This window comes from Scyliorhinus canicula, chromosome 18, assembly GCF_902713615.1.
Source record: "Scyliorhinus canicula chromosome 18, sScyCan1.1, whole genome shotgun sequence".
Lineage (NCBI taxonomy): Eukaryota > Metazoa > Chordata > Chondrichthyes > Carcharhiniformes > Scyliorhinidae > Scyliorhinus > Scyliorhinus canicula.
This window is the reverse complement of record NC_052163.1, coordinates 104,327,711-104,354,354: the sequence shown is the minus strand read 5'-3', so window position 1 is coordinate 104,354,354 and position 26,644 is coordinate 104,327,711. Positions and strand designations below refer to the sequence as shown.

The window sequence follows — 26,644 nt, the reverse complement described above, 5'->3', positions numbered from 1 at the left end:
AAGGGTCTGCGAGCCAAAATGGAACACTTGGAAAACAGATCCAGGCGGCAGAATCTGAGGATCGTGGCCGAAGGGGTGGAAGGCCCGAGGCCCAAGGAGTATTTTGCCAAGATGTGGGTGGAGCTATTGGGGGAGGGGGACAATCCCTCTCGATACAAACTGGATCGGGCTCATCGGTCGTGGAGGCCTATACCAAAGGCGAGTGAACCGCCAAGAGTAGTAACTGTGTGTTTCCATAGGTACAGCGTAAAAGGAGAAGGTCCTGTGCTGGGCAAAGCAGAAGCGGGTAGTGCAGTGGGCTGGAGCTGGTATACGCATATACCAGGACTTTACGGTGGAGTTGGCGAGGAGGCGGGTGGCCTTTAGCCGGGTAAAGAAGGCACTGTACATCAGCAAGGTGAAATGCGGCGTAGTGTATCCAGCTAAGTTGAAGGTGACATACAAATCCAAGGGCTTTTATTTTGGGACGGCGGAAGCGGCGGAGGAGTTTGCGAAGGCAGAAGGACTGTGGCAGAATTGAGAAATGGGACTGAGAGCGGGTCGTGTACTGACGTAGCCTCATGTAACTTTACTTTTTGACTCGTGTTGGTGATTGTACTAAATGAATCAACGCTGTATATTTGGACAAGGGAAGAGATGGGACTTTCATTTGCAATTATGGTTCTTTGGGGCTTGGGTGTGTATGCGGGGGTTGTGTGCTCAAGGGGATTTCTTGGTTTTCCTGGGACCGGGCAAGGGAGAAGGAGACCCGGGCGGGGGCCTCCACGCTGGCCGGTTTAAGCCAGCCAGTGAACCGAGTGAGGTGGGGGGAGGGGCTGCAGCCATCGGTGCCTGGTACAACAGGTTTTGGTGAGTCTAGGTTTTGGGAGAATGGGTTTGTTGATATTGATAAGGGGATTGACATTGTATTTGTTACTGTTTACTGTTTTTTGGTGGGGGGTAAATTCTGCAGAAAATGTGAAAATGGAGAATAAAAATATATATTTTATTTTTAAAAAGATACATTACTGGGCTTGGATTAAAATAGTTTTAAATAACTGACCTGTAAAATCAAAAAACTAAAAGCATCAAAAATAATATTTCATTATAATACTGAAGTATTTCTCCATCAGTCCCTTGACACATTCAGATAATGTGTTTCTCTGTGAATGTCACTTGCTACAATTCAACAATGGGACCTTGTCAGTTTTGCTTTGTCCATTATTTATGCGAGTCTTTTGCAGTTGCACAGGTCCAGTGCAATAGTGTAGATAATCATCTATTCAGGTCACCATTTCAAAAAAGCAGAAAACTTTTATATAAAATAAACTCTGCAAGCTAATGACAATGACAGTAGAGTGCTATGATGGAAAAAAGGTCGAAGTTAAACAGTGAAAAATAATGATGCCACTTACCTCTTTCTTGCACAAAGTATGCCAAGTATAAATCAAGTTCCTTAACTGAAACACTTATGTGATGGGGCTGCACACACAGCATGGGGTTATTACACTGTTGGGACTTCACCAGACGCTCTCCATCAGTACTTTCCAAAGGGATCCCTTTAAACAGGATCACCATCACTAGATCCAATCTCCAAACTTTATCCGCTTGCCGTAAACAATCGATGCGTCTTATTTTGCCTTTCTGGTCCGGATTGGAGAGAACACAGCAGGGAGGCTTCTTCCCTGTGATGGTCAGCACGAAATCCTCGCGATATTCAGGACGGATGTCCTTGCGCAGCTTGGCAAGCAGCCTCGAGGCCCATTTCTGTTTCACCTCCGCTTTCTCACTCAACAACTCATCTTTCACTGCTCTCTCTTCATCCTTTGTCATCCGCTTTTCATGCTTCTTAAAGTACTTTCGTTTCCGAGCTTGTAGATTGAACCACGTGTAGGCAAATGCACGGACGTGTGGAAGAAGTGCCTCGATGAATGGATGAAATTCATCCTGATAAGAGATAACAGTTTCATATGCAACGGTTAATAAATGTTGACATCCTTCTTACACTTTACACTTGTTATTATAACAATACATGAGAGTTACAGAAGACTTTGGAATAACTCTCCCAGAAACTGGTCAGTAATAATTGTAATCGGTTGGTATAAATATTATACAGGAACTACAAACATGTCGTCATGGGAATATAGCTCTTAAATTTTAAGTGAACGACTGCCTAACCCTCTCTTTTGTAGCACTTCCACCGTTAAGACCTCTTGTTTTCATATTAAACAAATGTTTACCCAACTTTGCACCTGATTGTAGAAGCAATATGCAGAATGAACTTTAATCAACTTTCACCAGCTTTTATCACTCTCAGAAATAGGAATTCTCATTGAACCGGGACCTGTGATCCTTTTCCTAATATTTAGTTCTCGTCACTTTTTAGAATTTCTGAATAACAGGACAGATAAAACCACACTCTTGGAAACACATTCCTAGCCAATGTTACTGCTGCCTTCCGGCCATCTTGTGATGAACAATTCCATCTAGCAAAGAAAATGCTTGTTGCTGTCTGGTCTCTTAAGGGTACAACTCACAAGTGTACGTTTAAAGACACCAAAATCTTTACATGTATGGTATGGTTATATTGCGTAATAGTTTGAGAGTGCTACCCACTCGGAATGATTTAAATATACTGCCACCCTTTTGTTTTCTAGTCAGACAAGGTAAGGTACAGTGCATACATGCTTACTTAAGTGCCAGGCAGTTTGTTATAACTCCCACAAGGTCACATTGACGACCCGATTAATCTTCCCGTGAGCCTTGTGGAGTACGAATTCCCCCGCTGAGGGGTGGAGGCTTATCAGCAGGCTTGTTAATTCCACAGGATAAAACCCAGCCCAGACAGGAGCTGGGGTGCCAGAATAGTCCCGGTTAGAACTTGGATTATTGCTTGTATACACTTTTCCTAAACCAAGGGTTAAAAATAAACAATTTTTTACTCTCCTTTCTGGACTTCTCTTTGAATACCATTCTGTCTTTCAGTTTTAGGAAACTGTTGCTTGGGCGAGGCAGCACGGTAGCACAGTGGTTAGCACTGTTGCTTCACAGCATCAGGGTCGCAGTTTCTATTCCCGGCTTGGGTCACTGCCTGTGCGGAGTCTGCAAGTTCTCCCAGTGACTGCGTGGGTTTCCTCCGGGTGCTCTGGTTTTGCCCACAAGTCCCGAAAGACATGCTGTCAGGTGAATTAGACATTCTGAATTCTCCCTCTGTGTACCCGACTTGGGGATTTCACAATAACTTCATTGCAGTGTTAATGTAAGCCTACTTGTGACAATTATAAAGATTGTTATATTATTATTACCTAGAATGGAATTTAGTGTAGGAGATGGGGGTCACTGGGTTTGGTCCTTGAGCAATCAGCTATTTCTAATCTATATAAACCACTTGGTTATGTGGATAGAAGGTTCTATAGCCAAATTTGCAGATGACACAAAAATAGATGGGACAGTAATTTGCATTTGGGAAATACGAATTTAACGTGGATAAGTGTGAGGTCATGCATTTTAGTAGGAAAAACGGGAAAGCAACGTATTATCAAAATGGGGAGAGACTTTGGAGTGCTCCCTAGCAGAGGGATCTGGGGGTCCTCATTCATGAGTCACAGAAAACTAGCATGCAATTACAGAAGATAATAAAGAAAACAAAATGGAATGTTGGCATTTATAGCTGAAGGAATAAAGTATAAAGGTAAGGAAGTGTTGTTGCAATTATACAAGGCATTGGTGAGACCTCATCTGGAGTTGCGTGTACAGTTTTGGACCCCCTATTTCAGGAAAGATGTAGTGGCATTGGAGACAGTTCAGAGGAGGTTCACTAGATTGATTCCAAAGATGAGGCGTGCGATCTTCCCAAAAGGGAACAAAGTTCCCGAGCGAGCACGTTTAGCCGCATGTTTCCCGCACTTGGTAGAGCCAAGAAACACATGGTTATTCAACGCGGCTCGCTTTCAATAAGGGGCCTAAACCAGGACTGCGTAGCAGAGGCAGCACGTAATCTCACTTTTTGCAACGGGGAGCTCTGTGCGCCGGATCTCCGAGGCCCCCCAAAAAATCCCTGACCTCCCTCCAGCCCGACTGTAACATGGGGGGGGGGGGGGGGGGGGGGTGTCCCCTGGCAATCCCCAACAACCCTGCTAATGCCCGTGCCAGCTGGCAGTGCCACCTGGGCACTTTGACAGTGCCAGGCTGGCATTCAGGTGGTACTGCCAGAATACCCAGGTGCTACCAACAGTACCAGGGAACCATCCTGCCCAAACGGCATGTAGCTGGAGGCCTCCCCTTCCCTTGGGGACCCCTACCAGTGCCCGTTTATTGGGACCAGTACCAAAAGGCACTGGCCCAAAGTCCGTGAGCTGAAGAGATTGTATCCCAAAGTCTCGAGTACCTTGGGAATCTGCACATTAGAGTAAGGTTTACTGCCTCGCTCTTATATGCATATTTGCTCAAAAGTGATTCCGCCCATTGTGGGATGGATTCCCCCTCCAATGTCACATGAGATTGTATTGAATCTCGTGAGGCGTTGCAAGTAGGTTGATCCCAGGGGCGGAGTCTCCCACTTTCACCAGCCACACTGCCCCACGGCGAGCCGCTTTCCCGACACAGTGTGGCCGGGACATCACGCCCGAGGGGTTTCTCGTATGAAAAGAGATTGAAAAGTTCAGGCCTATACTTTCCAGAGTATAGAAGAATGAGGGGAGATCAAATTGAGGTATACAAGATGATTAGAGGTATGAAAAAGTAGACGTGGAGCAGATGCTTACTCTTGTGGGGCACTTTAGAACAAGAAGTCATAGTTTTAGGATAAGAGGTAGCAAATTTACAACCAGAGTTGAGGAGAAACTACTTCTCCCAAAGGGTTGTGAATCTGTGGAATGCGCTACCCCAGAGTGCGGTGGATGTTAGGACACAAAGAATTTACAGTGCAGAAGGAAGCGATTCGGCCCCATCGAGTCTGCACCGGCCCTTGGAAAGAGGGCCCTTGTGAGGCAGCAGTACTAACCATTGTGTCACAATGCCGCCCGTTAAAAGCAACTTCCTTCTGGTTTAGAACTCCTGTTTTTTATTCGTTCGTGGGATGTGGGCTTTGCTGGCTGGGCCAACATTTATTGCCCATCCCTGAGGGCACATTGCTGTGAATCTGGAGTCACATGTAGGCCAGACCAGATAAGGACGACAGATTTTGCTCCTTAAAGGACCTTAGTGAACCAGACAATCGATAATGGTTTCACGGTCACCTTTTTTGCTTTAGACTTTTTCCAGATTTTTATTGAATTCAACTTGGACTATTTGCCATGGCTGGATTTCATAGAATTTACAGTGCAGAAGGAGGCCATTCGGCCCATCGAGTCTGCACCGGCTCTTGGAAAGAGCACCCTACCCAAGGTCAACACCTCCACCCTATCCCCATAACCCAGTAACCCCACCCAACACTAAGGGCAATTTTTGAACACTAAGGGCAATTTATCATGGCCAATCCACCTAACCTGCACATCTTTGGACTGTGAGAGGAAACCGGAGCACCCGGAGGAAACCCACGCACACACAGGGAGAATGTGCAGACTCCGCACAGACAGTGACCCAAGCCGGAATCGAACCTGGGACCCTGGAGCTGTGAAGCGATTGTGCTATCCACAATGCTACCGTGCTACCGTGAACCAGTATGACTCTGGGTCTCCGGATTACTAGTCCAGCAATAATACCACTAGGCCAGTGCCTCCCCATGGGTAATGGGTTGAAGGGTTATGAAAATGGGCAAGACGTTGGAGTTAAGGCCAGGATGAGATCATGGCAGAGCAGACTTGATGGGCCAAATGGTCTAATTCTGCTTCTATATCTTATACCAACTAAAAGCCAATGAGAGCCCACACCACTCCTTGTCAAGTAGGTCCGCCACATTAAGTGCCAAGCTGGGCAGGAATAGGTCTTCTTCAGGATTGAGAGCTCTGGGGCAGAAGTTCCGCTCACTGAGAGTCGTGAGCCAATTAGAGGTAAGAAGTTCTTCATTGCTCAGCAGCGCCTCCAGGGAGATGGTGGCTGCTGCCGGTAATGTACCCACCCGAGGTTTAGGATAGCCAAGACACCCAGACAAGGACCTGGAGGTAAGGGGGTGGGTTCGGCAGCAAGGGCATCGAGCTGGCTCTCAGCAGGCCCCGCCCACCCATTCAAACACCATATCCCTTGATCAATCACTGAGTACTTTTGAGGCAGGAAGGCAATGAGGTCCCTAACCCCTCACCCTCCTTGCCACAAATCTTGCCATGGAGAAGGTCATTAAATTCCACCCCACATTTCTTTGGGAGTGACGAAAAAGTTTAAAATTGAAATGGAACAAATTTGCTCAGTCACTGAAAAGCCAAAGGTGCAATCTTAACACTTAAATCACACCTTAAATGTCCAGCAACATCATTTCTTAGTTACTTGTGCTGATGTTAGGTGAAAACTATAACAAATCATTTCAAAATCTTCCAAAAGATTTGCGAATAAAATTTACCACAACCAGTAACTAGTTGAAACATCCCAGTTTTATCTTAGCTTTTGATGGAAGAGTCTGATTTCCACCAGTGGACATTGAATAAAAATGGAAGAGACAAGGAAATTGTATTCTGTCACAACTCATCAGTATGCACTGTGATAACCCTTTTAAGATTTTGAGAATTTTGTCTCAGATAGAAGTAATACTTAGAATTTAAGATTATCTTACTTTTCCACATCCCAATCTTTTACTCATATTGAACAAAAAACAGATGTTCTGAACAAATGATGTACATTTTTCACAATTCAGTTACAAATCAACGTTCATATGGGTAAGATATAGTCCTATTGTTCACCCATTCATTTTAAAAAGCTGACATGCGTGATGGCTACATGTGGTTTTCTCCTTTCATTTCTTAGCTGCACTTTTGTGACATGCAACAAAAACATGGATTTATACAGCACATTTAATGTTGCACAATGCCCCAAAGCACTTTTACAAGCGTGTAATCAGATTTCTAAAAAATTTATATTGATCTAAACCAAAGGGGATATTTGAACAGATGAGGAAAAACTTTGTCAAAAAGAGATAGATTTTAAAGAGAAATGAAAGGTGGCGAGACAGAGTGGCTCAGGAAGGGAATTGAAGAGTCCAGGACGTAGACAGTCAAAGGCATGGGCACCAGTGGCGGGTGGAGGGAATGGATTTGGACAAGGGCCTAGAATTGGAGGAACACAGAATTCTTCGAGAGCTGTACCACTGAAGTATATTACAGTGAATATGATGGGGCAAGGCCATGACGAGAAGATGAAGAGGACAACTGAACAACGTGCTGAGATATATGCAATTTTTGTCAATCCAGACATGGCATCCATCAAAGATGTTAATGAATTATCATCAGTCATGAAAGAAGAAGAGAAAAGCCTTCCATTTTTATAGTGCTTTTCACAATCACCGGATATCTCAACCTGCACGTTCTCCCCGTGTCTGCATGGGTTTACTCTGGGTGCTCCAGTTTCCTCCCACAAATCCCAAAAGACGTGCTTGTTAGGTAATTTGCACATTCTGAATTCTCCCTCCGCAGGTGCCGGAATGTGGCGACTAGGGGCGTTTCACAGTAACTTCATTGCAGCGTTAATGTAAGCCTACTTGTGACAAGATAGATTATTATCGCATTTTTTGCATAAATAGCTTTAGTGTAGGGTTTTGCCAATCAATTTAATGATTTAAACAAAGCTATGGCAATATTTAAGTTCCAGTTATGTTTCCTTAATGCCAACGCAAAGTATTTTTAATACCATGTACCTAACAGTATAATCGAGGAGCTGTTTTTGCAATCTGAATCTAGTTTCCCCTGAAGCAGGAGATGCAAACCTTAGATAGATAGTCCACCGCACACTGCCAATACTGTAGCCGAAGCAAATATGAACTTTAAAAAGTATCCAAGGTGGGATTTTCTAAACCTATTTTTAATCTTTTGACACTATGAGAGAACAGATGCTTGGCCCATTCGATCCCGATATTAAAAATGAGCAATCTGAGGAGCTGTACTTCTATCCAAGTCAATGCGCACAAAGCGCCAATGTTGCGGAGTTCATAACACGCACGAAGGGCAGGCAGCAAAACGTAACATAGAATAAAGAACAAAGAAAAGTACAGCACAGGAACAGGCCCTTCAGCCCTCCAAGCCCATGCCGCCCATCTAAACTAAAATCTTCTGCACTTCCTGGGTCCGTGTCCCTCTATTCCCATCCTATTCATGTATTTGTCAAGATGCCCCTTAAATGTCACTATCGTCCCTGCTTCCACCACCTCCTCCGGCAGCGAGTTCCAGGCACCCACTACCCTCGGTGTAAAAAACTTGCCTCGTACATTTTCTCTAAACCTTGCCCCTCGCACCTTAAACCTATGCCCCCTAGTAATTGACCCCTCTACCCTGGGGAAAAGCCTCTGACTATCCACTCTGTCTATGCCCCTCATAATTTTGTAGACCTCTATCAGGTCGCCCCTCAACCTCCGTCGTTCCAGTGAGAACAAACCATGTTTATTCAACCGCTCCTCATAGCTAATGCCCTCCATACCAGGCAACAACCTAGTAAATATCTTCTGCACCCTCTCTAAAGCCTCCACATCCTTCTGGTAGTGTGGTGACCAGAATTGAACACCTCCAAGTGTGGCCTAACTAAGGTTCTATACAGCTGCAACATGACTTGCCAATTCTTATACTAAATGCCCTGACCGAAGAATGCCGTATGCCTTCTTGACTACCTTCCCCACCTGTGTTGCCCCTTTCAGTGACATGGGTCCGCTGCCTCGACAGTTCACAGCTTTTACAGGTTGAGCATCCCGTATCCAAAATTCTGAACTCCGCACTCCCCTTCCCTCCCCCCCCGCCAAGTGCGACACACATGCGCAGTTCCCTACGCATGCCATACATGAGCAGTTCCGCACATACGCAGTTCCAATGCATATCACACATGCACAGTTCCCAATGTTCAAACATGTGTAATTCCCAACACACAGTTCCCAACTGCACATGCGCAGTGCATTCTGAAAAATTCCAAAATCTGAAAAATTTCAACATTCGATACACACACAGCCCCAAGCATTTCGGATAAGGATTTTCAACCTGTACTCAAATCAGCAGCAATATTATAACCGTGACCTAAATAGTCACAAAAACACCGCTGTTGATTCTTGCTTCACCCTTTCTAATGTGAGCCAGCCAAAATTCCACAGTGGAATTTCCCTGATTTTCAGGGCCATCCACAGAAATCCAATACTGACAAGGGCTGATGCTTGGGCAAGCTCAGCTCGTGGGCCAGCTTGCTGTCAAAATTCCAGGGCAATTCCAGCACGTTCAGTTCCTAGTGACTCCATGCCACTGCAAATGCGATGTCTACTGCAGAGTGAACTTCTCCTGTGCCCTTCTTTGTGCATTCATGTAATTGCCCCTTTGAAATTCGAAATATATAGTTGGCACCTTGCAAATAACACATTGGTACCAAAGCCAATTAGCCTCAGCACATGTGGGTTCCATTCTGCAGCTTGTACGGCTTAACTGTTCCCTGTTGCGTAGAATGAAGACCAAAAACATGCAGCCATGTCTATTCTATAAAAATTGTGTGTTCTGTAAAAGACTTACAGATTATCAAATCAAACATACATTCAGTTCACATGATGTTAAACAAGTCAGGCTTAATGCAAGGTCAAAACTGCAATTAGTCTTGACTGATTAACAAATGCTGACAACATTCTCTGGTCCACCAGTCCTTCATGTTTGGAAGTAAAATGTTGGTGGGACTTTGCATTCTATGGTAGGTCTTTGCTTTTTAAGCTATATAGGTTCAGGCAACTTCAAATTACAACAATGGGGATGTGATCTCCCCCTTTTGATTCAGATTACTCCCATTAAGATGCTCACAAGTATAAGGAGCACGATTCTTACAGTGAGTGGGGAAGCTGCCAACTCATACCAACTCTCTTCAGGAGAGCCTGAAATTCAATACTGATAAACAAGAGTGACCATTAATCACAGTGACTGCCCGAGTGCAATTATCTCGCTATTAATAGGACCTTTAGCAAGTGTTTCCAAACTAAACTGGTTACAGTCAAGTGTACTAATGATGGGATAAATATGAAATAGAACACTAATAAAAGTAGAATGGGTTCTCCATAAGAAAAAAATCTAAAACTTTAATTTCTTGTATTGAAGATCAGGAGTATACAGTATCTAAATAAATGAACATTCCAACATACATATCTTGTTCAACTGCAGTTAAGGCCTCTTTACACTGTAGCCACAATAATCACCAGTGTGGGTGGAGCTTTAGTACATAAAACTGCATTGTCAACTTGTAATCTGCTGATTTGAGCTCTTCCCACAGAACAGCAACCATAGTCAAAGATAATGTTTCTCAGCATTCCTGCCGTCATTCTTTTGTTTAATTTAGATGGCAAGTTTCCCAACCCGAAAGTCTAACACTGTCCTAACGTTCACCCAGGACTTAATTGTTTTCACGCACCATCATGGTCAGTTACAAAGACAAACGAGCAGCCATGCTGTCAGAATGAGTTTGTACAGATCTCACTAAAAATAGCATCCGAGACAACAAAAAAAAACCCAAAGTCATTTAGGCAATAGAAAAACCCAGTACTGTGTTCGGACTCTACACAAAACCTCTGAGCTAATTTTAATTTTACTAGATACATAAGCTTGCACAAGAATTGTGCAGTCAGACAACATGATCCCAGCCACTTGCACTCCAATAACAGAAAAAAAAACAAGCTCACGACTCAGGTTCTTAATGAATCATTTGGTTAACTATAAATATACCACTGGGTACAACACTGGGGATAATTTATTCTAAAATGTTTTTCTACTGCACAGAAAAGGCGGCACAGTGGCGCAGGCGCAGTGGTTCGTACTGCTCCCTCACGACACCGAGTACTCGGGTTCGATCTCGGCCCTGGGTCACACTCCGTGTGGAGTTCGCAGATTCTCCCAGTGTCTGCTTGGGTCTCACCCCCAACCCAAAGATGTGCAGGGTAGGCCACGTTAAAATTGCCCCGAATTGGAAAAATTCAAAAAAATAAGGTACTGCACATGTTTGTGTGGGTTTCCTCCAGGTGCTCCGATTTCCTCCCACAGTCCAAAGATGTGCAGGTTAGATGGATTGGCCATGCTAAATTGCCCTTTAGTGTCCAAAAAGGATAGGTGGCGTTGCTTCGTTACGGGGATGTGATGGAGATGTGGGCTTAAGTAGGGTGCTCTTTCAAGGGCCGGTGTAGACCCGATGGGCGAATGGCCTCCTTCTCCACTAGTTCTATGATAACACAATAGCTAAAACCAGAATTAAAGCCGTGTTAACAATATTTTCATACGCTATTCCACACATAAAACCCTTAAACGGGCTTTGCAGGCTTTCCTGGGTGAGGAGTCTTGAACTAGGAATTACAGTTTCAGCCATTTACGACCCAAATGAAGAGCAATTTCTTCACTTGAAGGATTGTGGATATTTGGAATTCTCTAGCCCAGACAGACGTGGATGCTCAATCATTGATTCCATTCCAGGCAAGCGAACGATGGATTTTGGGATGCTAAGTTAATCAATGGATATTGAGACAGTGCTGGAAGGAATAGTGAGGCTAGGCGGAGCTGAGGTAAATTGGCCACGATCTTAGCCAATGGCAGAGCTGGCTCAAAGGAAATGGCCTTACCTGTTTTTATTTTTTATGCTTTTCATCAGAAAAACACTAATTTGTATTCATGGATAAAAAGAGACTTTCCGCATGAATTTAAAAATGTCAGCAGAAGATACATGGGGAATGGGTAGCCTGGTGTGTGACACCATTTTAGTGATAAAGTGCACAATTACTGCACGATTAGTCATCCCCAGCTGTAATCCAACGTCACAGGATCCAGCTAACCAGATGGGAGTAATTTTGCTCACAGCACCAATCAATGCTTGGTGCATTAAACATTAAAGAAAAACCAGGATGTATCACAGAGGCAAAAGCAGACAAAAATGGATGGGATAGTCATAGTGTTGAGGGTTTAGAGAAGGCGGATTTCTTAAAATGTAGTCAGGAGAGCTTTATTTATGAATGTGTCGAAGTTCCAACAAAGGATGGTGCAGTGCTGGATCTAATTCTGGTTCGAGGTGGCAGTTGGGAGCATTTTCGTGATAGCGACCACAACACATTTTGATGCAAGTTTGTTATGGAAAAGGAAAATGGTGGTCTACAAAGAATTGTTTTAGATTGCTGGAAGGCAGATTTTAGTAAAATAAGGCAGGATCTAGCCAAAGTACACTGGGAACTGCTTCTTGTGGGAAAATCTACAGCGGAGCAGTGGGGAGGGTGGGTGGGGGGTGGGGGAAATTAGGAGAGCAAAGAGGGGATATGAAAAAGCACGGGCAGGTAAGATTAGGGAGAATACCAAGATATTCCATAGGTGCAATCTAATCGAATAGCAATGGAGTCCCGTGTTGAATGTATTTAGCCGGGTGTTTCCCGGAACTCGTAGCACCAAGAAAGACCACGGATGGGATCAACTGCCCATGAAGCACCCGAAAGGCAGCACAATGCGGCTGGTAGGTGCCAGGAGATCCCACTTCCGGGATATCCCCTGCTTGTCAGGCCTTGCAAAATCTAACTTGATCTCGCGAGTATTCGCAATGTGAATCCGCCCATTGTGGGCAGGATCAGTATCTTGCAAGTTTACATATTAAAGCGAGACAGCTAGTCTCATTCTAATGTGTTCCAAGATCTAACCAAGGTGTGAGATCTGACCCCCTCACCTTGGAGGCCTCAGGTGAGCATCATTCAATGCTAGCCTCCACAAATGGGGACATACGGAATGGTACTTGTGGGGTCTCCCAGGGGACCGGAGGCCCCCAGGTGCATGCCCTCTGGGAAGGATGGCACCCTGGCATTACTGCTGTCAACCAGGCATGCCAGCTTGGCACCCTAGCAGTGCCATTTTGATGCCAGCTTGGCATTGCCAAGGTGTCCAGGTGGCACTTGCAGGGGCACGGCAAATATCCCAAGCTGGCATTTTTCATGCAGTGGAGATAGGGCCAGGGGTGCCCTGCGTGGATGTGGGTGGGCTTGAAGACACCCGTTTTGCGAATTGAGGGTAGGGTTCGGGAGTCACGTCGGGGGCTAGTGAGATCGGGATGCTTGCCGAAACTCCACAGTGCAGTGAATGGGGCTAAGTGAGGCCATGGTCGCCTGTCCCCGCTGAGGCCACTGATCTACCGAGATGGGCATTAGATACCGGGGTGTTTCTCAGTGCTTTGAGCACCGGGCAACAACCAGCTAATCGTGCATGCTGCAGGACTCTTTCCCATTCTTGCACCCTATGCTATCGAATGGGACTCTACATAGAACATAGAACATTACAGCGCAGTACAGGCCCTTCGGCCCTCGATGTTGCGCTGACCTAGCCCATCTACACTATTCCCTTATCGTCCATATGTCGATCCAATGACCATTTGAATGCCCTTAGTGTTGGTGAATCCACTACTGTTGCAAGCAGGGCATTCCACGCCCCTACTACTCTCTGAGTAAAGAACCTACCTCTGACATCTGTCCTTATCTATCTCCCCTCAATTTAAAGCTATGTCCCCTCGTGCTAGACATCACCATCCGAGGAAAAAGGCTCTCACTGTCCACCCTATCTAATCCTCTGATCATCTTGTATGCTTCAATTAAGTCACCTCTTAACCTTCTTCTCTCTAATAAAAACAGCCTTAAGTCCCTCAGCCTTTCCTCATAAGATCCTCCCTCCATACCAGGCAACATCCTGGTAAATCTCCTCTGCACCCTTTCCAATGCTTCCACATCCTTCCTACAATGCGGCGACCAGAACTGCACGCAATACTCCAAATACGGCCCCACCAGAGTTTTGTACAACTGCAACATGACCTTATGGCTCTGAAACTCAATCCCTCTACCAATAAAAGCTAACACACCGTACGCCTTCTTAACAACCCTCTCAACCTGGGTGGCAACTTTCAGGGATCTATGTACATCTCTCTGCTCATCCACACTACCAAGAATCTTACCACTAGCCGAATCCGGGGTGTCAGCAAGGAACGCCCCGCTAAGGCCACACTTAGTCCTGTTTCCTGCACTGAGGAGTTCCGCTCGCCACCTCACACAACAGAGGACCCCAGGCCCGATGCCCAGCACAGACACAATGCCAGCATGGCACCTTGCCACTGCCAGCCTGACACTGGTTGTGCCCTGCCAGCCTGGCAACCTGGGCATCTTGGCAGTGTCAGACTGGCACCCAGGTAGCACTGCCAGGATACCCAAGTGGCACCAGCAGTGCCAGGGTGCCACCCTGACATGGACACCAACCACCCAGGAGCCTCCGATCGCCTGGGAGACACTTCCTATAAGTTTCATAAGAGGAAGCAGATAACCAGGGAAAGAGTAGGAACGAAGAGGGCAAACTGTGCGTGGAGCCAGAGGACATTGGTAGGATGTTAAATGAGTAATACATTCAGTCTTCACTCGGGAGGAGGAGGATGTAGGTATAGAATTCAAGAAGAGGGACTGTTATGTTCTTGAACAGTTTGACATGGGGAGTGAGGAGGTTTTGGTGGCTTAAAAGTGGACAAATCCCCAGGTCCGGGTGAGTTGTATCCCAGGCTGCTGTGGGAGGCAAGGGAGGAAATTACAGGGGCCCTGACCCAATTTTTTAATTCCTCTATTGCCACAGGAGAGGAGCCAGATGATGGGAAACAACTAATGCAGTTCCACTTTCAAGAAGGGTGGTCGAGATAAACCAGGAAATTTCAGACCAGTGAGTCTCACATCAGTAGTCAGGAAACTATTGTGAAACATTCTGAAGGAGAGACTCAATCTCCACTTGGATAGTCAGCATGGTTTTGACATAGGGAGGTCACGCCAAACAAATTTGAATTTTTCTAGGAGGTGATCAGATGTCCAGATGAGGGTAGTGCCGTTGATGTAGTTAATATGGACCTTTGACAAGGTCCCACATGGGAGATTGATAAAGAAGGTAAAAACACATGGGATCCAGGGTAACTTGGATCTAAAACTGGCTTATTGGTAGGAGACAGATGGTGGTGGTGGAAGGCTGTTTGTGTGACTGGAGACTGGTGTCTAGTGGCGTACCACAAGGATCAGTGCTCCGTCCCTTGTTATAAGCAATATAGATGAGAATGGGGGGGGGGGGGGGGGGGGGGGGGGAGAGGAGGAGGAGGAGGAGGAGGAGGAGGAGGAGGAGGAGAAGGAGAAGAGAGAAGAGAATGAGTTTGTGGATCACATGAAGATTGGCAGGGTGGCTAATAGTGAGAAAGAAGGTCTTAGGTTGCAGGAACATTAATCAGAATGGTCAGATGGGCAGGTCAGTAACAGATGGAATGTAACACTCAAAAGTACGAGGTGATACAATTTGGAAGCAGTAACAAGACAAGGGAGTACTCAGTGAATGGCAGAACACTAGGAAGCTCAGAGGAATAGAGGGATCTTGGTGTGCTGATCCACAGATCCCTGGCATCAGTACACACAAAGACTTTAGAAAGGAAAGTGCAATTAGCAATTGGCAGTATATTGCAAGGATAGAGGGGAAAGGATGCTTACTTCCTGAGTAAGGGGGTGTTTATGGATGTTTTGAAGTGGAAGGGCTACATTATCCGAGGAAAGGGAACCATAGACAATGTCAGAAAGCAGAAGAGAAGTTCGGTAGCAACAATTTAGGGGCAATGGGGTACATCGAGTGGCAGGTGGATCTCAAGGAAAAGATGAGTTTGGAGAGGACAATGAGGTGAGTTAGCAGTGAAGTTAATAAAAGACATGGGATTAGGGCTGGAGCAAACCTTGAAGTTATCTGTGGTGCTGGGAACAGGCTGTCAAAGATCCATAGGCCCGGAAACTGCCAAATGAGGCTCTGGCTCAAATTGATACTGGTCATCTGCAAGAGCACTCGAGTCAACACATGAACTCAGTATCGCTATATGAACTTTATAAATACCCACTCACATTTACACAAAAGAACAAAACCATGTTATGAATATGTAATGAACTTCCAGACACAGGTGGTCAACTTTGTGGCAGGACAAACAAAAGAGGCCATCAGACTTCATAATAGGCCAATAGCTGGTCAGCCAAGAGAGTTTCAGAGGACAATGGATCTTGATTGAACCACCCTAACTGAACAGGAGTATCCTGTTTATTCCCATTAATGGAGTTTAAGCCTGAATGGGACAACAGAACTCAGGCTGGGTGTGGAAATACACCTATGACTCAGTGCTAGCAGAACCGGTATAAAAGAAGGAACATTGGTACAGATCTTCAGCAATAACCTGGTAGTCCCCCAGGCCCAACCATCACAAGAAGAAGGAACCCTGGGTTCCCAGCCCAGAGATGATATCCACATTGAGTGATCGTTAAGGTTAATGTGCAGGTTTAGTCGGCAGTTAAGAAGGCAAATGCAATGTTAGCATTCATGTCAAGAGGGCTAGAATACAAGACCAGGGATGTACTTCTGAGGCTGTATAAGGCTTTCGTCAGACGCCATTTGGAGTATTGTGAGCAGTTTTAGGCCCCATATCTAAGGAAGGATGTGCTGGCCTTGGAAAGGGTCCAGAGGAGGTTCACAAGAATGATCCATGGAATTAAGAACTTGTCGTATGAGGAACGTTTGAGGACTCTGGGTCTGTACTCGTTGGAGTTTAGAAGGACGAGAGGGGATCCTATTGAAAAGTACAAGATACTGTGAGGCCTGGATAGAGAGGAGATGGAGAGGATGTTTCCACTTGTAGGAAAAACAAGAACCAGAAGACACCATATCAGATTAAAGGGACGATCGTTTAAAACAGAGATGAGGAGAAATTTCTTCAGCCGAGGGTGGTGAATCTGTGGAACTCTTTGCCGCAGAAGGCTGTGGAGGCCAATTCACTGAGTGTCTTTAAGATAAAGATAGATAGGTTCTTGATTAATAAGGGGATCAGGGGTTTTGGGGAGAAGGTAGGAGAATGGGGATGTGAAAATATCAGCCATGATTGAATGGCGGAGTAGACTCGATGGGCCAAGTGGCCTAATTCTGCTCCTATGTCTTATGGTCTTATGGTAGCCTGGCCAGCCTCTTTCACTAAGTGTGGGTAACACCTAATGCTCAGATGTGATCCCGAGTCATATTTTGTGTGAGAGAACTCTGAATAAAATTGTGTTAAACCATGAACCTGTGTTTGTCCTTCATTCATCTCGCAAATAAGGGGACCAGGATAAAACATTTTAGTAATGAACTGGTCGTAGTGTCTGATAATTTACAGACAACGTATCACTATAGTTGAAGGAGTCATTTATTCAATGTGGGTAGTTGAAAATTATTTCAATATTCACAGATCTTCCCTCTTCTGAATTAGTCCAAACGTATGGGTTTTGGTTTTAAACGGAATTTACCTAAATTGTCAAAAATTACTAAATCTGTACAAGAATAGGATAGCCACAGTTACAGACATAGATGGGTAGTTAGAAGGTGGTCTTGGGACATATTGCGGCTCTTCAAACACAACCAGAGAAAAAATTCCCCAAAAGTTGGCATTTTTGAATTTGGGGTGTGTGTGGGCTGATGGTATGGGGTGGGCTGAAAGGACTGCTTTTGTGCCCTGGCGTTGTGTTAAAAGTTTATTTTCCTCCAACCTTCACACCTCACACACCCTCAACCCCCGCCACACAATGCCTTATCCATGGAACTCGTGCCCCTTAATACTCTCAATGCCAACCTATACCCCTCTTTCAATCCCCATGGCCCTCATACCCTCAATGCTAACCTATGCACTCCACTCATCATCATAACCCTTTATAGCCCCTATGCAACCTCATGCACCACTGCCAACATTCCACAGCTCTTTACAGCCCCATGCCAATCAATGCCCCCACTCACCACCCTATGCCCTTCCACCTACCATGACAACTCATCCAGCATCCACCCGGCGCAGACATCAAGAGCCATGATGAAATTAATTAAAATAAAGTTCTATGTTTATTGATTAATTCACTATTTTTAAAAAGTCGCATTCGTAAAAACCCATTACATTTAAATTCTTTCAACTACATCTTATAAAAACAAACATTTAATTGAAAAAACAAACACAGGAATTCATATTCCCACTTCAAAGAGCCTATAACCATTTGGTGCTGTCAATCAACCTGTGACTGGAAGGCACCCTATCTGAAAATGGAAGGTTGTGGAATCAGTCATGCTGCACAAATTAATAATAAGTTATGCCAGGCTTATATGAACAGACAGGGTGGAATAGCAAGCAATGTTTTCCTCAAACACTCGTAATATTTTTCAAAAATTTAAAGGGCACGGGTTTTAATAGCCTTGACAGCTTGACAGTTGCATTTGACAGTTCATCGTGATACTTGACAGTTACAATGTGTTTATCAGTTACCGAGTTTATGAACTTTTAATTTGTGCCTGATTTTTAAAATCCCTAAGTGGCACCCTATCTTTCCCAAGGGGAACCTTACCTCTCCTGAGGGGCACCTGATCTTCTCCAAAGGGCACTTGATTTCTCACAAAGGTATCGAAGGACCATATCCAATGGGGAACCCTACCTCTTCAAAAGGATACCACACCTCTCCAAAGAACTCCACAAAGTTCAGATCTGCTCCTATCAGGTCTAAACGGTGCACGTCATGTTTCACACACCTGCCTCACCAAAATCACATGAGTAGAGGCAGCTGTTGATTTAAATGAGCAGCTTCCTTTGCGAAATGTATCTGTGTGAATCCCGATCTGGAACCATTCCTAATCCAGGCCCATTCACACACCTGCAAAAATGGAAACTGCCATGTTCAGGCATGGGACTTCTGGATTTTGGGCTCGTCTGCCATTTTCACAATAATGGAGATCCACCATCTCCAGAAATCTAGGCTTGTATCAGTGAGTTTTGTACTGGCTTCAATAGAAATAACATACTTGATTAAAAATTCAAAGTTTTTGAAGGAATAAAATATTTCTTATCATGTGTCAAATAAATACTCATGCAAAATTTGGTCAGCATACAAGCAGGTTTTTACTAGAAATGTGTAGGCAGACAGCTACAAGTCCAGTAATCAAGGGGGATTAGTTAAGGTTCTCAAATGTAATAATCTAACATCAAAAACCCTGCTACTTATGGTTAGTTATATAAATCAAGGTCAAGTGTATACATGTGGAGAGCTCTCAAAAGTGACACTTATTGACAATAAGTGATACTGATTGACACTAGTGGCAGGTTGTGGAGTTAGGAGCTACACATTTATGATGTTTCACTTCGTGAAGAAATCTGAAATTGATTAAGGATTGATTTCTGGATTTCTCCTTCACCAACTAGCTGTCAAAAGTTTAACGGTGACTTCTGCTCGCCTACTATTTAGAAGAAATTCAAGAAACATTAATACTTAAGCCAACTGCATTCGGTCCTACATACTTCAAAAAGGTACTGTAGGAAAGAGCCAATACTCTGTTGTGTTGTACACTGGGAGGCAAGACCAAGTGCAGTAATCAGGTGAAGAAGGTAGGGCCTAACTGTGCCAGGGTTCACAGATGTATTTCAGTCCCCGTTTTTAGGCACTCCCTTATTTTTGTATGATACGGTGACTTGTTGTGATTTACAGTTGATTGGCATAACTTGGAGAAATTTGCTGGAGCAAAGGGGTTTCTCTGTAGACAGACATAAAAGGGAGCCATTAAAGGGCCAGCACTGGCAAGAGGGTCTAATTATAGTGCAACAAGCTTAAATTTCCATTATAAATGTGGACTCAGGAATTTGTAAATGGAAGAACAAGCTGGCACAGAATCCTGATTAAAAAAACTAACAGGAAGTAACATTTTGCAGGCAGGAAATATCGACAGACGTAAGATTATTAACATATTGAAGCTATGCAAATCAAATTGTAGAAATAGTGACTGCATCAAAAAGCTAAACATGAATGAAAACCTTCAAATAAACTAATGACTTCAGAGTTTCAGTACATGGTTACTTTTGTAACTTGAGAAACAACAGTTAATTGCAGCCTAATAGATCCTGCCACAGTTTGTTTTCTTAGCTGGTTGTGCTAATTTTGTTTGTTTACTACCAACACCATGCATGCACAGCTGTACTGTTAAAGACAGTGTTTAAAAAGCCTTATCTCCTACATGTTGGTGGAGCAGAATGAAGCCGGGGATCGGATGGAGGGGCTTCAGGTTCATCCGACGAAAACCATTATTCCGGATTACAACCACCATATCCTGCGTTGGAATACAGGAGCTTCTTCCAGCTGGACCTTATTCAGACCCTGAAGCCTTTCATCCAATTTCTGAGTAGGCGAGGGGTTGAGGCGTGGCCTCACCTCAATTTCTGAATTGCCCACTCTTCCCATTAACTGGGCCTGTCATTGGGAAAAAGCTCCAGAGTTGCAAATGTAGAAAAGGAGGTTGTAATCCTGAATTGTGGCTGTCGCCAGGTGGATCAGAAGCCTCCCCTTCCTCCTCATCCCAAATCCTGGAAACTGCTGCAAATTATGTCATTGGTTTTCTGCACATGTGCACACGGGTACTGGCAGCCATCTTGCCTTGGCAGAAGACAATTGGCGGGATTCTCTGGTCCTCCAACCGCCAATGGGATTTCCCATTGTGGCCACCTCACACCACCGGGGCAAAATGGAGAATCTTTCCCAATGTTTTTAACAGTGATAATGTGGTCAAAGCAACGAAAACGATCAATGCCAGCAGATGCCAAGAAAGTCAATCACCATATGCAAAGAAAATACTTGTGCTAAAAATCGCTGACTTGAGCACTATTTGCACCCTATGCCAGAGACAAAATTATGACCTCTTCAGGATTTATTTTGTCTAAAATCCAAGATCCAAACAGGAGACTTCTAATAAAAATAGCTACCCTACCCCAATTGAAAAGGAATTCCGTAGGTGTTCAACTCATTCACTCCCTGTCTTCTTATCTCATTATCACCTTGGCACAGCACTCCATTTCGTCAAGTGCTTCATTAGTCTTTTTAACACATCCATATTTCTTTAGAGATGAAAACTGTTTCAATGCAAGATAATTTCTCATTCACTTGTCCTGTTAATCTCTGAACGATCACTGCTTCTGACAAAATAAATTATGTACGTTTATTTAGGGTGATACAAATGGTATTTCAGTCTAAATTTACCTTGCGCTAAAAAGAAATAAATTAAAACAAATACAGAAACGTTTCTACTTAAGAAAATGTTGAACCCTTTGGTTTTTCATGTTTTCTCCCCTCCCTTGAACTCACATTACCTGAAGTCCAGAAGGTGACTGCTCCCAGTTCCCAGAAATGCTGTTGTTAGGTGACACACAAAAGTTCTGCAGTAACTTTTCTGATATTTTCTTTATCTTTTGAGGAAACCAGGCAATGTGCGATAATGAGCCTTTGCCCAATACTTGTGCAATGGTGATCCAGAGTTGGTACGGCAAAGTATTACAGATTCCCGCTACAGGAGATTGACATCTTTATTCTCCATAAAGGTACAAAGCAGTATGAATTCTGATGTCGACTTTGTAATGGTTACACTTGAAGTCTCTATTGCCAAATATTCTCAGAGTCACACAACAAATAACTTGTGGTAAAATACACCACCAGGCGAGCAAGAAAACACTCCTGGTCAACAGTGACATGAGGAACAACGTGGATCAGCTTTGAAGTCTGCACACTTGACAACTAATAGTTCCTCTTCCAGCTGGAAAACCAGGTTCCATGCAGATACTCTAGAATAGTTAGCAGCAATGAAGAGTTGAAGACACGTCAATAACTCACTTAAGACTTTAAGCAAGTACCACTGGAAGAAGTAACACTGAATGGTAATAGTTGTCTCTTGGAGGCAAGAAGCCATGATTCAACCTCACACTACAACTTAAAAATTGAAATTACAAATCATTGCAAATCCTCCCAAATCTGAAAAAGAACCCCATAATTTGCAATCTTCATTGCTTGGAAGAAAGGTTCCTTAACATTTTACCGTTGCTTGCAGCTTGGTTGCTTCAACATCAGAAAGGCTTTGTCTTAATGAAAAGAGACATTGAGAGCTAAGTCGCTCTTAATCCCTTCTCCATCCAATAACCATAAAACTCCATTGCATTCCTCAACAGCCCAAAGCAGCTAAAGAATTCCTAAACATGTTAGGGTTCAGGCCGATATCAAGAATGCCCCTGAGACCTGACACGTGATGAGGATAGAGCAGAAATAGATCAACATGAACAAGCTCAGGAGACAAAAAAATGCTTTCATTTTGCTGCATAGAGTCTACCAGATCATTATATATTTTATGTATTAATATTCCTCTGCTTTGGTTTTTGCCTTCACACTGACCATTTTCATGTTTTGACAATTTGCATAACTTTTATTTTTCTCAAAAGGGCAATAGCAGTCTCCAATTTACCACTGGATTACTCCAGGTACTATTTACACTAAATATAATTCAGAGAAACTGGGTATTCCTGCTGGTCCCTTGATTAACTCACACATCCTGGAACTAATGATTTTGGACCATTAACGCCATGGTCCAACCATTATACAGTATATGCCTGAATCTGTAAAGCTGGGAAAGTGAAGAATCTTGTTTTCTCATTTTGTTCTAAATTAACATTGTTAGTAACATCTAAATCTACTCCCCGGGTCCAAGTAAACTCTTTCCTATGATACTGATATCTGCTTTGATATGGCTCAGCTTGTAAGCTTAATGACAATGATCTGGGTATGAGCAGCATTTCTCTGTACTTTTCTAATTGATGCATAACTGCTATCTACACGTGGCTACACCAATCTGATAGAACATCTGTGGAGCGGCACGGTGGCACAGTGGTTAGCATGCTGCCTCACATGCCAGGGACCCAGGCTCAATTCAAACCTTAGGTGACCGTCATGGTGTGGCGTTTGCACTTTCTCCCCAAATCTGCGTGGGTTTCCTCCGGGTGCTCCGGTTTCCTCCCACAGTCCAAAGATGTGCAGGTTAGGTGGATTGGCCATGATAAAAATTGCTCCTTAGTGTCCAAGGATGTGCCGGTAAGGTGGGGTTGCAGGGATAGGGTGGGGGAGTGGGCCCAATAGGGCCGTTGAAGACCCGATGGGCTAAATGACCTCCTTCGTCACTGTAGGGATTCGATCTATCTGCAATGATTTACCAGTTAACCTATTTTGCTTTCATCGTCATTACTCTGGATTAATTCTCAGGATGTTTCCTCCCACAGTCCAAAGACGTGCAGGTCAGGTGGATTGGCCATGATAAATTGCCCTTAGTGACCAAAAAAGGTTAGGAGGGTTTATTGGTTACGGGGATAGGGTGGAAGTGAGGGCTTAAGTGGGTTGATGCAGACTCAATGGGCCAAATGGCCTCCTTCTGCACTGTATGTTCTATGTTCTGATTCCCTGAACGTTTAAATAACACAGTTGATATCTGAATAGAGTAATTCTGCCAAACCCAGTAGTGTGCTTTTGCAATATATAGTTCTACCATTTCACTTATATTAGCCCCTGCCTCATTAAAGTTTGCTTTTAAATATTCTCTCATTTCAGTTGTTGCTATTTTAGTGGCTCAAAGAACTCAAGGAAAGTAGGCCTCAATCATCAGCATATGATACTTAAAATCTATATGCTCACCATGGCCTCTTTACAGATGGGACTATGAATTCTAGATCAGCAAGGGGAAATTTACGATGTTCTCTCCTTCCCAGGGAGAAGAGTGAAATGTGTGACATGAAGGGGAAGTACCAGATGAGAGGAGTTAAAATGCTTAATTATATTCAGCATCTTGGACTCTATACAGCTTGATTTGAAAAGGTTTGTTTTTACTCTACTGAAATTGTTTATGTTGTACAAAGGAAGGAGAGCTAGGAATTGGAGGCGTCTCAACGAGGTTACTTGTGGATGATGTGAGAGTTAGGAAGATGGAAAATGTTTATCAGAACTACAGGATTTGGTGTTGAAGGTGGTAGCTTGCTGGGCTATGCAACTAAGACTCACTTACTTGGTGGGGGTTTAAGCAACATGCTCTTGACATCTGTCGAGTGAAATGTGTGGCTGGCAGGCATGGCCCATGAGATTTCCACCTGGAATTCAGCGAATGCTGGTCTGGAACCAGGAAGTGTGAGGGGAAGTTCCACTCTCTCTTCAATTTCCTCCCTACCTTCCATGGGAGGAAGCCTTCTATTTTTGGGTCAATTACTAATTATGCAGGGAGCTGCAGGCAAGGATTCATATCATAGTATTATCTAAATGTGATATTACCAAAAAGCTCAGTAAAGTCTTTGCTGTACTGCTTCAAAATCATCCACAGCATTTCAAAACAGTTCCAATATTCAAAAGTGGAGCATTACATGTGCCTGATCATTAGAGGTAATTACAGCCTAACATCTAAAATGGGAAAATATTTGAGACTATTCTGCAGGATACTGGAAATGAGCAGGTAAATACAAAAGGTATCAGAAGAAGTAATCAACATGGCTTTGGAAGAAAGTCATGTCTTACAAACATAGTAAATTTTTTTTGAGATGATAATGAGTGAATGAAGGTAATCCAATAGTTTACCTCGGTTTCCAAAAGACATTTTACAAAAACTCATTGCATGAGGCCAGAAAAATACTCATCGGCAACAAATTGTCTAAACAGACCGAGAACTGACTTGGAAGCGAGAGTTTTTAAAATATTACTGCAGGACTCCCCAATACCCCTTCAATTCAACATTTCCAAATGATACAGAACAGGGTCACTGTAGTAGTTTTAACCTGATGACATAAACCTATCTGGGAAGGTGGGAAGTAGCAATATTTATACCTTCAGAGAGATTTAGATCAATTACGTAGATAAGCTGATAGATGGATTGAAATCTGGATAAAAATAGACCACACCAAAAGAAACAGATGCCATAACTTATGGATAGCATGAAAAGGTCTCTATTAATAAAGGCTGGAAGACAAAGGACTTGAGTAGTCATTAGATCAAGGTAGCTTTGTAAGGCAGCTTTACCAATGCAGAACAGATACTAAGCAAGTCAGGACTAGTTGTACTGACGTGGTAAGAATCATTGTTGAGACTATTTTTGGTGATCAGCATGAAGTTTTGATTGCCCTACCTTAAAGATACACTAGTTCAGAGAACAGTGACCAGGATGATCCCAGGCCTCATGGAATTAAGTAATAAAGAAACACAGAAGTGGTTCTATTGATATTCATAGGAAAATAAGATACCCATAAGATGGGTGGCATAGACGACATGAAAATAAGACTAAAGGGGCAAAATGCAAAATCTCTGAGAGAAGGTTGCTGATTCAGGTACGTGGAATCTATTAATAAAGAGCTGACTTCTACCACAGTTTCTGGTACACGTCCTAACAAATAGCTACATTTTTATAAACTCCAACCGTCACTCTTCATTCTTCTAGTGATGCTCTTAATCTGGACCTCTGGTTTCTGACTCACCTTAGAAATATTTAACCACTTTGATGGATCCTTTTTCCAGAGAAAATTGTGAAAGGAACATAATGTCCCAGAAGTAGAGGATTAATAGGTGCTGCTGAAGGGAGGTCCCAGATGGAATAGTTAGACAAGCAGTTTAGATGAGAAGGCTACATAAGCTGACTGACCTGATTAATTTATTTTACAGATAAACATTGCGTGCATTTCTTTAAATAAAAACATTTTTCAACACCATTTCAGCCCATAATCTTGCATAACTTTGGCAAACATTGGAAAAACTGATTTGCTACTTCGACAAAAAGGTGTGGCCGAGTGCCAGACAGGCAGCTGGCAGCCATGTTTGTTGGCTGCTGCTTTACCGCTCCTGCTGGTGAAAGTGGCCCACATACATTGGGTATTTTCCCTCAGCAAAAGAGTAGACTCATGAATAAATACACAGAGCTACTTTAAGAACAGCTCCATTCAGCAAATTAGAAACTATAACTAGTTACAACACCAACTGAGCTCAGGTGAACAAGAAGCGGACTTCGCTTTTGGGGAGAAGACGCTGAATGGCGCAAGTAAGAGACACAACGTGAACAGCGGCGGGGGGGGGGTGGGGTTGATGAAATGAAATGAGGCAATGTTGCCTTGAGGACAAATTCTACCACTTACAGCAGTGTATATGTCAGCTTGTAGCCAACAACAGCAGCAATTCATATAACGTGTATACTTCAAAAGCATACTTTTTACTGCATGTGGTAGAAGGAACATGTATGAAAGAGCAGTTGTTTACATTATAGGAAATCCCACTCATGATGCCGAGCTCCTCGCCCACTCATACCTGTGGTGGTTGTGGGTTGTGAGGTTTGATCTAACTCAGTGGAGTAGTTTTCATAAACCACTGATCATTATTAAGTTGCATGAAGCTTTATTTTTGCTAATGAAGCTAATGATTGAGTAAACAGTAGTAAAAGGAAATACAATTAAAATGCAGAAAACATTTGAAGTGTGCTGCATTATTTCTAACCATACCTGGATTCTGAGAACAGTAGTGATCAAACACAAGAGGTCATGACAAATGTACAAAGAATGTTCGGCAATTCAGGTTCTGATTTTTTTCAGCAGCAAAGCAAAATTTCTTAACAATTCCTTAGAAGTAGTACGTTAAAACAAACTTACCCACTTCATCAAAATGCATGGCTTGCAACATTATGCAAACAATTAGAGAATGATGACTGGG

The 26,644-nt window shown here is 43.6% G+C and overlaps 1 protein-coding gene across 4 annotated transcripts in view; it reads right to left on the bottom strand.

Moving 5' to 3' along the window:
* nfic (nuclear factor I/C) overlaps window positions 1-26,644 on the bottom strand; it is a 550,936-nt gene that overhangs the window by 501,486 nt on the left and 22,806 nt on the right. For all 4 annotated transcript variants that reach the window (XM_038778311.1, XM_038778312.1, XM_038778309.1 and 1 more), the window contains exon 2: window positions 1,395-1,926. In XM_038778311.1, the coding sequence (XP_038634239.1) occupies window positions 1,395-1,926 (532 nt within the window). The remainder of the gene's footprint in view (window positions 1-1,394; window positions 1,927-26,644) is intronic.